The sequence below is a fragment of the Petromyzon marinus genome, chromosome 34 (assembly GCF_048934315.1).
Source record: "Petromyzon marinus isolate PM22_M1 ecotype Great Lakes invasive population chromosome 34, UKy_Petmar_22M1.pri1.0, whole genome shotgun sequence".
In the NCBI taxonomy this organism is placed as follows: Eukaryota; Metazoa; Chordata; class Hyperoartia; order Petromyzontiformes; family Petromyzontidae; genus Petromyzon; species Petromyzon marinus.
In genome coordinates this window covers 3818208-3832494 of record NC_133700.1, presented here as the reverse complement: position 1 = coordinate 3832494, position 14287 = coordinate 3818208, and the positions used below count along the sequence as shown (strand labels likewise).

Below are 14287 nucleotides of genomic sequence, written 5' to 3'. Positions count from 1 at the left end.
ATCCTTGAAAGATCTGGGCAAGGTCCCATCGGTGAGCTCCTCCGGCGGGGAAGGCTGCGATGGCTGGGTCATGTAGCCCGCATGCCTAGCCACCGCATGCCGAAACAGCTTTTGTTCGGCCGGATTGAGGGGGCTAAGCGGGCGCGGCACGGGCTAGAGAAGAGATGGAGTGATGTGGTACAGGAGGACGTGGAGCTGAGTGGACTTGCCGATGACTGGTACCAGCGGTGTCAAGATCGGCCTCTGTGAAGGAAGTTCGTGAAGGACGCTACTGGGCAGTTGGAGGCAGTCGCCCTCCAACAACAACGGAGGGTGGAGGAGCGACGCTCACAACAACGAGCGGAGCGCCGGGTGGCTAAAGCACAGCAGGTTGCCACAGTAGGGGGCACAGGTGGTGCATCGTCCAGTCATCTCAGTCAGTCGACCCGTGGTACCTGGGTCTGCCCCGTGACCCCCTGCCAGCGGGCGTTCGACACTTCACGTGGCCTCAGGGTGCACATGTCCTGGCACAAGCGTCGTGGTGACGTCACCGCCACTTAGTGGCGAATGGCGGTTGTTGTTGTCTTTGTGCCCCGTGTGTGTCTCTGTGTGTCTTTGTGCCCCGTGTGTGTGTGTGTGTCTCTGTGTATCTTTGTGCCCCGTGTGTGTGCGTCTCTGTGTCTTTGTGCCCCGTGTGTGTGTCTCTGTGCCCCGTGTGTGTGTCTGTGTGTCTTTGTGCCCCGTGTGTGTGTCTCTGTGCCCCGTGTGTGTGTCTGTGTGTCTTTGTGGTCCGTGATGCAATTGTGTTGACTCATTGCCCCTCTTCCGACTACAAGCTCGCACCGTGACTCAAGGAAAGTGAAAATAAAAGTTTTGTTTTCCATTAGTTTATTTTATGTTTTATTTACAATGCAGTATTTTTTACAGTGTTACATGGAAATGTACAATATTTCTTTTTGATTATGAGTTTAACAATACTTTCCTTTTCGTTGAACCGTAACACATTTCATAACACTGACCTATGGGCATTTAAATACGGTGCATTACTGTGTTTCGACTTACGAACGTGTTTTAAAAACAAATTAGATTTGTAATCCGAGGACTAGGTGCACACACGCACACACACAATTCCCGAGAGCAATCGATTAGTGAATCGCTGGTCGTGTTCAATAATCGATAGTAATCGGTTTCGCGACGTTTCAGGCAATAGCCCTATTTTACTGCACACGTGTGGGCCTCTACGTGGGCCTGTCATCGCATTCGTCAATAACAACACCTTGTGTGGCCTTAAAACAAATATAACAGACGACGTTTCGGCCAATGGCCTTTCCTCATTGAAATCGATTAGGCGATTCTTAGCTCCACCTCCGTTCGCCCCTCCCTTTAGCCCCTTCCCCTCCTCCCCCTCCTCTTCGCCCCTCCCCACAACTCCCTCCCCTCAACCCCCCTCCCCTCAACCCCCTCCCCTCAACCCCCCTCCCCTTAACCCCACCCCCTCCCCTCAACCCCCCTCCCCACAACTCCCTCCCCTCAACCCCCTCCCCTCAACCCCCCTCCCCTTAACCCCACCCCCTCCCCTCAACCCCCTCCCCTCAACCCCCCTCCCCTTAACCCCCTCCCCTTAACCCCACCCCTCCCCTCAACTCCCTCCCCTCAACCCCCTCCCCACAACTCCCTCCCCTCAACACCCCTCCCCTCAACCCCCCTCCCCTTAACCCCACCCCCTCCCCTCAACCCCCTCCCCTCAACTCCCTCCCCTTAACCCCACCCCCTCCCCTCAACCCCCTCCCCTCAACCCCCCTCCCCTTAACCCCACCCCCTCCCCTCAACCCCCTCCCCTCAACCCCCCTCCCCTTAACCCCACCCCTCCCCTCAACCCCCTCCCCTCAACCCCCTCCCCTCAACCCCCTCCCCTCAACCCCCTCCCCTCAACCCCCTCCCCTCAACCCCCTCCCCTCAAACCCCCTCCCCTCAACCCCCTCCCCTCAACCCCCTCCCCTCAACCCCCCTCCCCTTAACCCCACCCCCTCCCCTTAACCCCCCGCCCCTCCCGCGAGGGTGGGGCTGCTCACGTGACCGGCGCGAGTCATTCGGCGCGAGGCACAGCGGCTGGACTTGCAGCAAAGACGACGAGGTATTAAACTCTTACGACTTACACCTTCTAAAGCACCCACCGGCCACTCTACACACACACACCACTTACTGCTTCTGCCTCGCAGAGACTTTAGTTCGAGCTTCTAACTCGAACTAACTCGAACTAAAAGTATTTACCTCACGCGCGCGAACTTAACAACGGCGCGCTCCGTGTAGTGCTACGCACGCTGACGCGAACTCCCCCCGCCTCACGCGCACCGCTATCTTATAAACTAATAACTTAGCCGTTCACACACAAATTAGCTTATAAACTAATAACTTAGCCGTTCACACACAAATTAGCTTATAAACTAATAACTTAGCCCGTTCATCTACCTCAGAAACTAACTGCGCGCGAGACGCCGCCGCTGCTGCTGCGTTTCAGACACCGCAGCGGGGAACGCGCTCGGCACGACGCTCATGGCGATGGTTGTGGTGGTTGTGGTGTGGTGGTGGTGTGATGGTGGTTGCGATGGTGGTGGTGTGGTGGTGTTTGCGATGGTGGTGGTGTGGTGGTGTTGATTTAGGTGGTTGTGGTGGTTGCGATGGTGGTTGTGTGGTGGTTGCGATGGTGGTGGTTGCGATGGTGGTGGTGATTTAGATGGTTGTGGTGGTGGTGTTTGCGATGGCGGTGGTGATTTAGATGGTTGTGGTGGTAGTGTTTGCGGTGGTGGTGATCGCGATGGTGGTGTAGTGGTGATTGTGATGGTGTGGTGGTGATTGCGATGATGGTGGTGGTGATTTAGATGGTTGTGGTGGTGATTTAGATGGTTGTGGTGGTGGTGTTTGCGGTGGTGGTGATCGCGATGGTGGGGTGGTGGTGATTGTGATGGTGTGGTGGTGATTGCGATGATGGTGGTGGTTATTTCGATGGTGGTGGTGTGGTGGTGGTTGCGATGGTGGTGGTGATTGCGAATGTGGTGGTGATTGCGAATGTGGTGGTGGTTGCGATGGTGATGGTGTGGTGGTGATTGCGATGGTTGTGGTGGTGGTAATTGCGATGGTGGTGGTGTGGTGGTGATTGCGATGGTGGTAGTGTGGTGGTGATTACGATGGTGGTGTGGTGGTGATTTAGATGCTTGTGGTGGTGTTTGCGATGGTGGTGATTGCGATGGTGGTGTGGTGGTGATTGCGATGGTGGTGGTGGTGTTTGCGATGGTGGTGGTGATTTAGATGGTTGTGGTGGTGGTGTTTGCGATGGTGGTGATTGCGATGGTGGTGTGGTGGTGATTGCGATGGTGGTGCTGTGGTGGTGATTGCGATGGTGGTGATTACGATAGTATTGACGGTTATGATGATGGTGGTGGTGATAACAATAGTAGTGGTGATGATTATGATGGTGGTGATTGCGAAAGTAGTGGTGATTGTGGTGGTGACCACGATTGTAGTGGTGATGATGATTATTACGGTGGTGTTGATTGTAGGGTGAGCGGTAGTGCAGCGGTTAGCAGCAGTTTGCTACGAAATCCGGCGAGTTCGATGCCCTCTTAACGGACCAACTAACGTCAGTGACGAATATCTGAACTGTACTGGTCCTGGGCCTCCCGTAGGTCGACTCAGCCTCAATAGAGTGCCTGGTGCAGTGTGTTAATAATGCCAATAGGGAGACAAAGGCGGCCGGGGATGGTGCTGGCCACCCCCCCCCCCCCTCGTGTACCGCCCCGGCATCCGTAGGTGCTCGCTACTTGTTGATTACCGAGAGAGATTCTCTATTGAGTCTGTAATTGACGATGAGAGTGCAGCTGAGTGGTAGTTGAGATGCTGAGTGGGGAGAAGGGGGTGCGGGACACGGGCAGGGAGAAGGAGAGAGACACGGCGGGCCATGGACAGGGGACACACGGAAACAGAAGGGGTTATATTATTTGGGGTCTTTCGGTAAAGTCACGTAGTTAGGTTCAAAAAACAATTACCAAACAACTACGACGTTTCGATTGCAACACGAGCGGTCGTCACCTGATGACCACCTGATGACGATCGCCTGTGTTGCCATCGAAACGTCGTGGTTTTTTTGCAAAACAAATTAACCTTTCAACGTGACTTTACCGAAAGACCCAAAGAATATGAATTCCTGCAGTCACGAAAGCTTGAAGTCAACAGAAGGGTTCTAGATAACCAAAGTGACAGACACGGGGACTGAGCAACATAGGAAGGGAGGGGGGGACACGGAGAGAGACATGCAATGAGAGACAGGCAGATAGGGATACGGAGAAAGACACACACGGAGTGGTACACAGTGCGAGACACGAGGGGCACACAGACGCGGAGCGAGACGGAGACGGCGAGACAGAGACGGACAAGAGAGTGAGACAGGGAAACAGACTGAAACAGAGAGCCACGTGGCGTTAGATATAAACGGACACGGAGAGAAATATACAATAATGGGGGACAGACAAGACGGGGATAAACAGACACACGGAAAGAGGGGGAGAGACAAGAGAGAGAGACAGCCAAACCGATATGAGGAGAGGGACAGAGAGAGACACACGGGACACAGGCCAGAGAGACACAAAGAAAAGGAAAGCATGATATATGTAAGAGAACTACAGGGACAGACACCGAGAGACACAGGGACGGACACAGAGATAGACACAGGACACAGAGATAGACACAGGACACACAGACACAGGGACGGACACAGAGATAGACACAGGACACACAGATAGGCACAGGACACACAGACACAGGGACGGACACACAGAGATAGACACAGGACACAGAGATAGACACAGGACACACAGATAGACACAGGACACACAGACACAGGGACGGACACACAGAGATAGACACAGGACACAGAGATAGACACAGGGACGGACACACAGAGATAGACAGGACACAGAGATAGACACAGGGACGGACACACAGAGATAGACAGGACACAGAGATAGACACAGGGACGGACACACAGAGATAGACACAGGACACAGAGATAGACACAGGACACAGAGATAGACACAGGGACGGACACACAGAGATAGACACAGGACACAGAGATAGACACAGGACACAGAGATAGACACAGGACACACAGAGAGACACAGAACACACAGATAGACACAGGCACGGACACAGAGAGAGACACAGGCACGGACACACAGATAGACACAGGCACAGACACAGGCACGGACACACAGATAGACACAGGCACGGACACAGAGAGAGACACAGGCACGGACACAGAGAGAGACACAGGCACGGACACACAGATAGACACAGGCACGGACACAGAGAGAGACACAGGCACGGAGACAGAGAGAGACACAGGCACGGACACACAGATAGACACAGGCACGGACACTGAGAGACACAGGACGCACAGACACGAGGACGGACACAGAGAGACGCGGCTAAAGTTTGGAGGAAAGTGGGGGGGGGGGGTCCGTGTGTGTGCGTGAGGTGGGGTTCACAACAGAAGTCCCACCACCCCCTGCCACTGTTATGGTCGCACCCCCCTTAATACTGTTATGGCCGCTGAGCACAAATGCACGGTTCTCATCCACACCCCGAACTTCACACACTCACTTATCGCCACTGCCTCATTTGTTATTACTGGAGCAGTCAGCGCAGAGGGTAGTGTGGTGGTGGGCAGGGAGCGCAGTGGTAGCGCACAGCTCTACGAACACGGCGACCCGATTTAAATTCCCGGCCACGGCTAACGTCAGGTGAAGTCTCAAGATAAGGACGCGTGGGGAGGCCTTTACCCAGTAGTGGATTGAGAAGGGACTGAATTTCGTTGTAGTCACTAGAATTGTATTGTAGCATTCGTTAACAGTAAATATTCTACACGGTAATGTAGTGGTTAGCACTGCGCTAGGAATCCGGCGACCCAAGTTTGAGTCCCGCTCATGCCCAATAACATTGGCAAATATTTTAATCGGTCCAGGGACTCCCCTGGGTCGACTCGGCCTTTAATGAACACCTTGTGCGGTGTGTAAAACACCAGCACTGGGGAGACAAAGGCAGGTAGTGCCGGCCACGTGCTCGCTAACGGCAGTTGCCCCAACAGGATTTTATTGGTTGCACGTGGGAGCTTTGTCTCGTTTGGTCCGGTATACTGCAGTGATGTGTTCCTTTCCATTCTTTGCCAGGGGTTGTCACGTTAAATTATTTATAACTTTTAAGACAACCGATTAAAAGTCTTAATCTTTGCAAAACATTGATATTTGCCCGGTCTAGCAGTCCTCATTAGAGCCGTCTTGCTGTTTTAACGTGTAAACCGCAGCCCCGCCACTCCGGCTCTGCGGAATTCAATGAATCAGTGAAGTCTGTTTCTCCTCCGTTGACAGTGGTAGTGCACGAACACAGTCAACCACACCAACAGCTCAACACACTCCTTGTCCATAACTCCTCTGCCCTCAGAGGCAACCAAAATGTGTAATAGGCGATGTTTTGGGCCGTGGCCTTTCTTCATGCTCTCACAGTCCGTGTGGGGTCTACCCCGTTGTGACCCCCTGACCAGCTGAACCCGCTTTGACCTCTGACCGAGCCACCACCACAGACGTCAAGATGGCCGTGGAAGGAGCCAGCAAATGCGTGAAATATCTCCTGTTCGTGTTCAACCTTCTCTTCTTCGTGAGTCCTCACCGGTGCTCACCCTCACCTCACCACGATGGCGCTCATCACTCCGCATTGTACAACACTAACACCACTCCTCATCACTCCAGTGACACTCATCAATTCTCACTTACCTCACCACACCAACGACACTCACCACACACATGCTCACCACTTGGCACCATGCCTGCCTAATTTACTCCTCACTTTTCCTCACCACGCCTACTTGCACTCCTTTCCACACCAACACTCACCACACTGACACCACACACGCTTACCTCTCGGTGTCATACCTGGCCAACTTACTCCTCACCACCACACCGACACGCACTCCTCACCATGCAGACACGCACTGCTCTTTACTCACTGCCACCCGCCACTTCTCCACACCCAGGACTCGCGCCTCCAGGATTTTGGTAATGGTTATATGTTTGGGTTAGCTTCCTGGCTGTGGTGAGTGCAAGATCATGCACCTCAGCCGTGAGGGGTTGAGTGTTCCCGGGTGATTGAGTGCGGGTGAGTGTACCTTTGGTGACTGTAACCAGGTGAATAAGAGTGAAGGATTGAACAAGGGTGAATGCGTACGCAGGCGAGTGTGAGGTGGTGAGTTTGTGTACGCGAGAATGGCGTGCGTTGCGTGTGCACAGGCGAGCGCGAGTATGCGTACGGGTGAGTTTACGTGCCACGTGGTGTTGGGGGGGTGGGCACGTGTGATCGATGGTGGATGGCTAACTGGTTGAGCGCAACTCGAGGCCTCGGTGCTGGAATCTCTGGTGACTCACCGCCGCCCCCCCTTTCTCTCTCTCAACGCCCGGCATCACGCGGCGGCGAGCGCGTGACACTGCCTTCCTCCGTTTGTGTTGGTACAGCGGATGTCGTAAGAGTTACGACCCCGACTGATGCGCCCACTGCTAATTTCCCTCGAGATTAAAACAGTCAGGAGACAGTGCGGGGTTAGTGGTCAGAGACGCCGAGGTGGCGCTGCTAATATTTTCTGTGTTCTAAACTGGGTTGCAGCCACCGCCTGTGATCACACTGGGCTCTCAAATGTGGTGAGCTGATGACCTGTAGACTCTTATAGAGAGCCACAGTCTTGCATAGAAACCCGTACACATACAGGGATAATCTGTAGACTGGCATAGAGACCTGTAGACTCAAATAGAGCCATAGACACACATAGAGACCTGTGGATTCGCATACAAACACATAGACTTAGATTTGAGACTCGCATAGAAACCCGTATACTCACATAGAGGCCCATAGACTTACATAGACTGGGTTTCTGATTCAACCGTGCTCTCAAGTGTCACGAGTTGATGATCTCAGTTCAGTCACCAATAATTTACTTATTGCGCCATAGACATAGATAAAGACCTGCAGGCTCACTAACCTTTAGCAAGGTTAGTGGTGGGAAAGTGCTCCAATGTAGTGAGTGTGAATCAGAGCACATCAAAGACATAGATAAAGACCTGCAGGCTCACTAACCTTTAGCAAGGTTAGTGGTGGGAAAGTGCTCCAATGTAGTGAGTGTGAATCAGAGCACATCAAAGATAAATACCGGGAGCTGTTGCCCTGTCAACTCCTGGCCTTCAATGACCGCTCTTCCAGTCTCAACCACCCTTGTTGCACAGTCTCCGTGCCCTTTAAAGGTTTCTCCTTTGTCAGGCTTGAGGTTTTCTCCGTGATCTCCGACCTTGCCCTCCTCCATCCTGGACACGTGTTCCACACATCACCTCCTCCTGCTTTACTGTACCATACTGTACACTGCAAGCATTTCTCCTGCCAGGTGCTTTGTTCTGAACCTCCCAACTTTGTTAGAAGCCTGTCCACCGACCAAACGGTCAACGGTTCCAATGTTTGATGTTGTAACGACACGTCTCGTGTGACGACACCCTACTGAAGTCGTGTTAACGATCGACAGACACCAGTCCAGCCGGGGCGGTGAGGCTCAGCTACCAAGATTGCAGGGTTGGAGGGGCGTGGGCGCTGGAATGAGGGGGAGAGGCAATGGGAGATCTGAGAGGAGGAACTTGGGGAGGGTTCATCAGCTTCAGCAGAAGCATCATCACAATCATCACCAGCAGCAGCATCAGCACACTCATCACCACTCATCGCCACCAGCACGGCTTTCATCATTGTGAGTGCTGATTCATGAACAGGAGTATGGGAGCAAGGTTTCCGGGGAGCAGAGTGCGCGCCTGTGTGTACGAGTCGAGAGTTGCGCAAGTCATCCGCTTACCTCGAGAAAACAAACCAAGACTAGGTTTGTGAATAGATTGATGACCCTGACTCCTGGTGTGAGGGGGCGGGCTGGGCGGAAATAGTAAGCAGTCGGGCTGTGAACCATCGCCTTCATCTGTGGAAAGGCTGAGGAGGAGGAGGCACATGTGGCTGGGAGTCGCCTACAAGTGGCGGTGTAGTGGTTAGGGGAGCCGGTGCAGTGATTAGCACGCTGCGCTATGAGCCTGGCGACCTGAGTTCGATTTCCACTCAGTCGGCAACATCGGCGATGAACATTTGAACTGGTCATGGTCTTCCCCTCAGTCAACTCAATTTCAAATGAGTTTTGTACCTGGTTGCGATGTGTAGTAAACATAATTTTCTGGCCACACGACCTCCTCGTGTGCCGTGCAGTGTGAGTCTATCCCCCATGCTCGCCAGCGCAAGGCCCCTGCCCGTTTAGCGTCGCCCTACATTGTTAGGTGATTGCCACTTGTTGGGTCCCGGTGGCTGTCTTCTGTGGACATTGCACCGGGATTTGTGTAAATAAAACTATGCAAACACGTAGCGAATGCTGCGTTTAGAAGAAATACAAAAATAACTCGCAGCCCTTTGTACATGCTGGGTTGAAGGCCTCACCAGGGGGGAGGAGGGGGTGGGGGGGGGGTGTTTGGCCGGGAATATCACTCGTAGCTGGGTCCGTATCGCGGTTTCGGTAGCCACGGCGCTCAATCCCCGCGGTCACGCTGCGCCTGTACACCTCGGAGTAGGGGACGTTGAAGACAAGACGGCAGTCCAGTCCAGTAAGGGATCCTCTGTTGTGTTCAGGGGCTTTGCCTGTCACAGCGTAGTTCTGAAATCTAAGGGACTTCTTCACGGTGCCAGAGTTTCAGAATCTTCCTGATTGTGGCTACGGGATGCGTCGGTTTGAAGGTTATAATAGTGCTAGATAAATATGGCTGGCATGCACAATAAGTCCACTGAAGTGCGCTGTGCCGGCTTTCATAGGTGCAGCACTTGCCTCCACAGTCTGTGAAGGCTATACGGGGGGATCTTTGTAAGTCTGCCCCCCATGCTCGTCACCGCCAGCACAAGGCTTCTTTCTGCCTGTTCAGCGTTGCCACACGCGCGTGTTCTAACGCCCACATCGGAGTGTTACATTTAAATAGAAGTCGCTTAAAAAAATATATCTTGTTACTGTCACCCCCCCCAACAAACTTAAGACCACAGACCTTGGGTCCTTGGTGGTGTTGGTGCGGTGTGCGGCGAGTTCCATAGGCGTGAGCTGGGGGTGGACTTTGTCGACTTGTACCCTGCAGAGCCACGCCTTGACATTGGCTTGCGTTGGCGGGGCAACCAGACTTTGTGCGTCACATGCGCAGAGGTCACAACCGTCACGTGGCGTCGTGTGACATTGTAACGTCTGTGCAAATGAATGCTATAATCTTAGTTCTTTCGGTAAAGTCACGTTGAAGGGAAACAATAAAATAATAAAAAATATATAAAACAATTAAAATTCTCACGACGTTTCGACCATAACACAAACGGTCGTCTTCAGGTGTATTGTATTCTAATAGAATACAACAACAAAATTAATACAACAAAATTAAAGAATTACTCGACGATGGTAGTTATACAAAAATAAAAAGAGATCCCACCAACAGCCTCGTCACACAAACCAACAAAATAATTTCTGATTCAACCGCATTAATTGATCAATCTAAACAGTTTTCGTTGAAACCTGCTGCCAGGCCACCAAGATTATACGGCTTACCAAAAATACATAAAGTAGATACACCCCTTCGTCCCATCGTCTCTACTATCAACTTCCCCACCTACAAACTGGCTCGTTTTTTGTCTGAAATCCTGCGTCCTTTCACTGGAAAAACCACCTCTGTGGTACAAAATTCTACTCACCTGGTATCGACAATCAAGGGTATTTCCCTGTCCCCAGACGACCTGCTTGTCAGTTTTGATGTAGTTTCCTTATTCACCAAGGTTCCTGTACCTGACACCATTGCAATCATTGAAGGCTTGGTTCATCAAGGACTAAACACTGATTTACCCCCCCTGGTGAGACACTGTTTAACCAATACATACTTCACTTGGAATGGAACTTTCTACAAACAAACTGAGGGCACCCCAATGGGCTCCCCCCTATCTCCGGTTATAGCTAACATTTTCATGGAGAAATTTGAGACTGACGCCATCCAGACTGCCACTCTGCGCTCAACCTTATGGAAGAGGTACGTGGATGACACTTTTGTCATCTGGCCACATGGCCGGCCTGCTCTAGACCAATTCTTCGACCACATCAATTCCATACACCCAGCCATCAGATTACCATGGAAGTAGAAATAGATGGCAAGCTACCTTTTTTGGATGTCCTAATTAAAAAGAGACCTGATGGTTCAATGAGCCACTCTGTCTACAGGAAAGCTACCCATACGGATGCTTATCTGAAACCGGATTCCCACCACCATCCATCACAGAAGAATTATCTCATCAAGACTCTGTATCATAGAGCCCAATGCATATCCGACCAGGAACACATAGGCAGTGAACTCAAGCACGTACACCAAGCTCTTAAGGCTAATGGTTACTGCGACTATACAATCCGCAAAGCTATCACTCAAACCATGAAGAAGGACCCTCTTGAGGAGCCTTTCAAAACCATCACTTTACCCTACATTGCGGGGATCACAAAAAAGATCTCCAAAATCTTGAATAAACACAAGATCCAGGTCCGTTTCAACACATTACATAAAATCCGTGATCTGGTTCCGTCTGTAAAAGATGTGATTCCGGACATACAATACCCTGGTGTCTACAAACTAAGTTGGCTCTGTGGTAGTAGTTACATTGGAGAAACCAAACGCCATGTCTCGGCTCGGACCGCATTCGTGAACACAAAGCAGACCTTAAACACGGTAGGACCAACACCTCGGCCGTGGCAGATCATTTTTATAATTCAGTAGGCTCACATGACATTGACTTTTCCAAGACAGATGTTTTTTGTAAGCCATCTGGCTACCATGAGAGATTCGTTCATGAGGCTATCCACATATACAAGCACAGAGACAATTTCAACTGAGAAGATGGATTCTGGCTTAGCAATCATTGGAAAGATTTGATAAACCATTTCAGGTCTTAATTGATTGTTCACGCTTACAATGGCTTTCAGACAGCATACATTAAAAAAAAAATTTCGTCTCCCCCCTCCTCTTTTCAGAACATAGATGGACTAGTCCTAAATAAACTGCCAAATCGCTGCGCGTGGCGCTAACGTTTTTTAAATAAATAAATAAATACGCCGTTTAAAAATAAATACATTTATGCAAACCGACACACCTGAAGACGACCGTTTGTGTTATGGTCGGAACGTCGTGAGAATTTTAATTGTTTTATATATATTTTATTATTTTATTGTTTCCCTTCAACGTGACTTTACCGAAAGAACTAAGAATATGAATTACTGCAGTCACGAAAGCTTTAAATCAAAATTCAAGTGAATGCTATTCTGTATCTCGTCTCCAGCTATCTCATCTCTGTCTCATGTTTATCCGTCACCTCACCAATCTGCGTATTATTTCCAGCTCTTATCATTTCTATCTCTTGTTAATATCTTATCTCACTCGGCCTGTTGTACCTCGTAATCTCTCCCGTGGGCCTTGTCTCTGAGCTGGCCACCCTGATAGGCCATATTCTTCCGAGGCCACAGTTGGTCCCTGGGCCCCCAGTTGAAACATCGCCAGCAGTCTTGTTGTGACGACACGGACGTGCGCAGTGATGTCACAGCGCTGTTTGCGTCAACTCGGGGTCACGTAGGCACAAACGCGTTCCACAGCCTAAGCCGTCTCCAACCGATCGCCAACCGATCACCTCGCTTGGCAGTCTGTTCAGCGCAGATTAGCACCACTCTTTTTGTCAGTCAAAAATGTTTTCCGTTTGGCCAAACATGCCAGTATTGGAAAAAAATAACAACAGGCTTTACTCTTTCCAGCAATAACATTGGTGTTAATATGTTCAGACACCAAATAGACACCTATTGCAAGGCATCAAGTACGCATTAACAACGCATGCTTTTGGTAAAACATGCACACAAACATGTTTTGATAATATTGTATGAATTGTCTTTGAAACTGATTGGTCTACACCAGAGACATCCTCCTTAGTGACCTTGTCTCACCAGTGTTAGACCAGAGAATGGCAAAAGGAGAACAGCACAAAGGCAATGCAAATATCAAAGCATCAACAGCTCAGGTTGCGCAAAACACATTAATACCTGTTTGTATTATTGCTTGAAAGGGTAAAACTTATTATTTTTTTCATTTTGATACTGGCAAAAAAGGGTCGTATAGCTATGCCAATTTAGGACCACAGAGCTTGGGCAATTTGATGGTAGCGTCTGTCCTGGCTGCCTGCCTTCCCACATGTCTGTGGTGTCCCCGCACGCTGTGTGCGTTACAGATTTGACAGCAGCGTGTGTTGAATTGCGATTTGCGTGAATGACGACGCCACTATTTGTAAAAGAAAAGAAAACGGAAACATTAACATTACACGTCGAGAAGGCCAAGGTTGTGCCTGTCCTGTAGGGGCATCAGGGGGAAGGGAGTTTTAGGACCTAATGTGCCTTAGTCCAGCTCTCTGTGAGCCTTGGAGTAATAGCATTGAAAGGCTAAATCAGCCATAAAACATGTTTTGATTATAATGTATGAATTGTCTTTGAAGCTGATTGGCCGACACGAGAGACAGCCTCCTTAATGACGATGTCTCAACAGTGTTAGACCAGAAAATGACAAAAGGGGAACAGCTCCAAAGCAATGCAAATATCAAAGCATGTGCAAATCAGCCTTAATCTGGCTCTGTGAGCCCCGAAAGTTAATACTTAGCCCAGAACAACCATAAAGGTGCCTTATTCTGGCTCACTGTGCGTCACTTTACTATCCGTGTAGTTATGCAGGAAGGTAACAGTCCAGTTTCAGATCATTTTTATTCCAGTGTCAATCCACTGTTGATTGAAGGCCTCACCGCATGCCATGTCGCTCCACGTTTTTTGACCATACTTGAGCATGTTGATCAATTGTGAAGGGTGGGGGTGAGCGTGAGCATGGGGGGTGGGGTGCATAGGGAAGAACCGTGCCTGGAATAACTCTGACAATGAGCGACCGGGAATTGAACTCAATCACCAGGCTCACAAGGTAGCACGCTGACCACTGTGACACCGCTCCACCTGCACTGTATATGATGTTTATGTACACTGGGCGGTGGCTTGTACTGTGCCCCGCACTTTACCCCGCCAGGCTAATTACTCTGACGCAAGGAGTTGGGGGGGGGCAATGGCGGAGGAAATGGGGAAACTCCTGGCTAGCATCGCTCTGCTTGCACGCATATCCTGCTC

The 14287-nt window shown here is 50.7% G+C and overlaps 1 protein-coding gene across 1 annotated transcript in view; it reads left to right on the top strand.

The window, feature by feature from the left end:
• Positions 1–1982: 1982 nt before the first annotated feature.
• LOC116948602 (CD63 antigen-like) overlaps positions 1983–14287 on the top strand; it is a 30745-nt gene continuing 18440 nt past the window's right edge. Inside the window, exons 1-2 of the mRNA XM_032965429.2 lie at positions 1983–2113; positions 6572–6684. Of these exons, the coding sequence (XP_032821320.2) occupies positions 6619–6684 (66 nt within the window). The 5' untranslated portion in view covers positions 1983–2113; positions 6572–6618. The remainder of the gene's footprint in view (positions 2114–6571; positions 6685–14287) is intronic.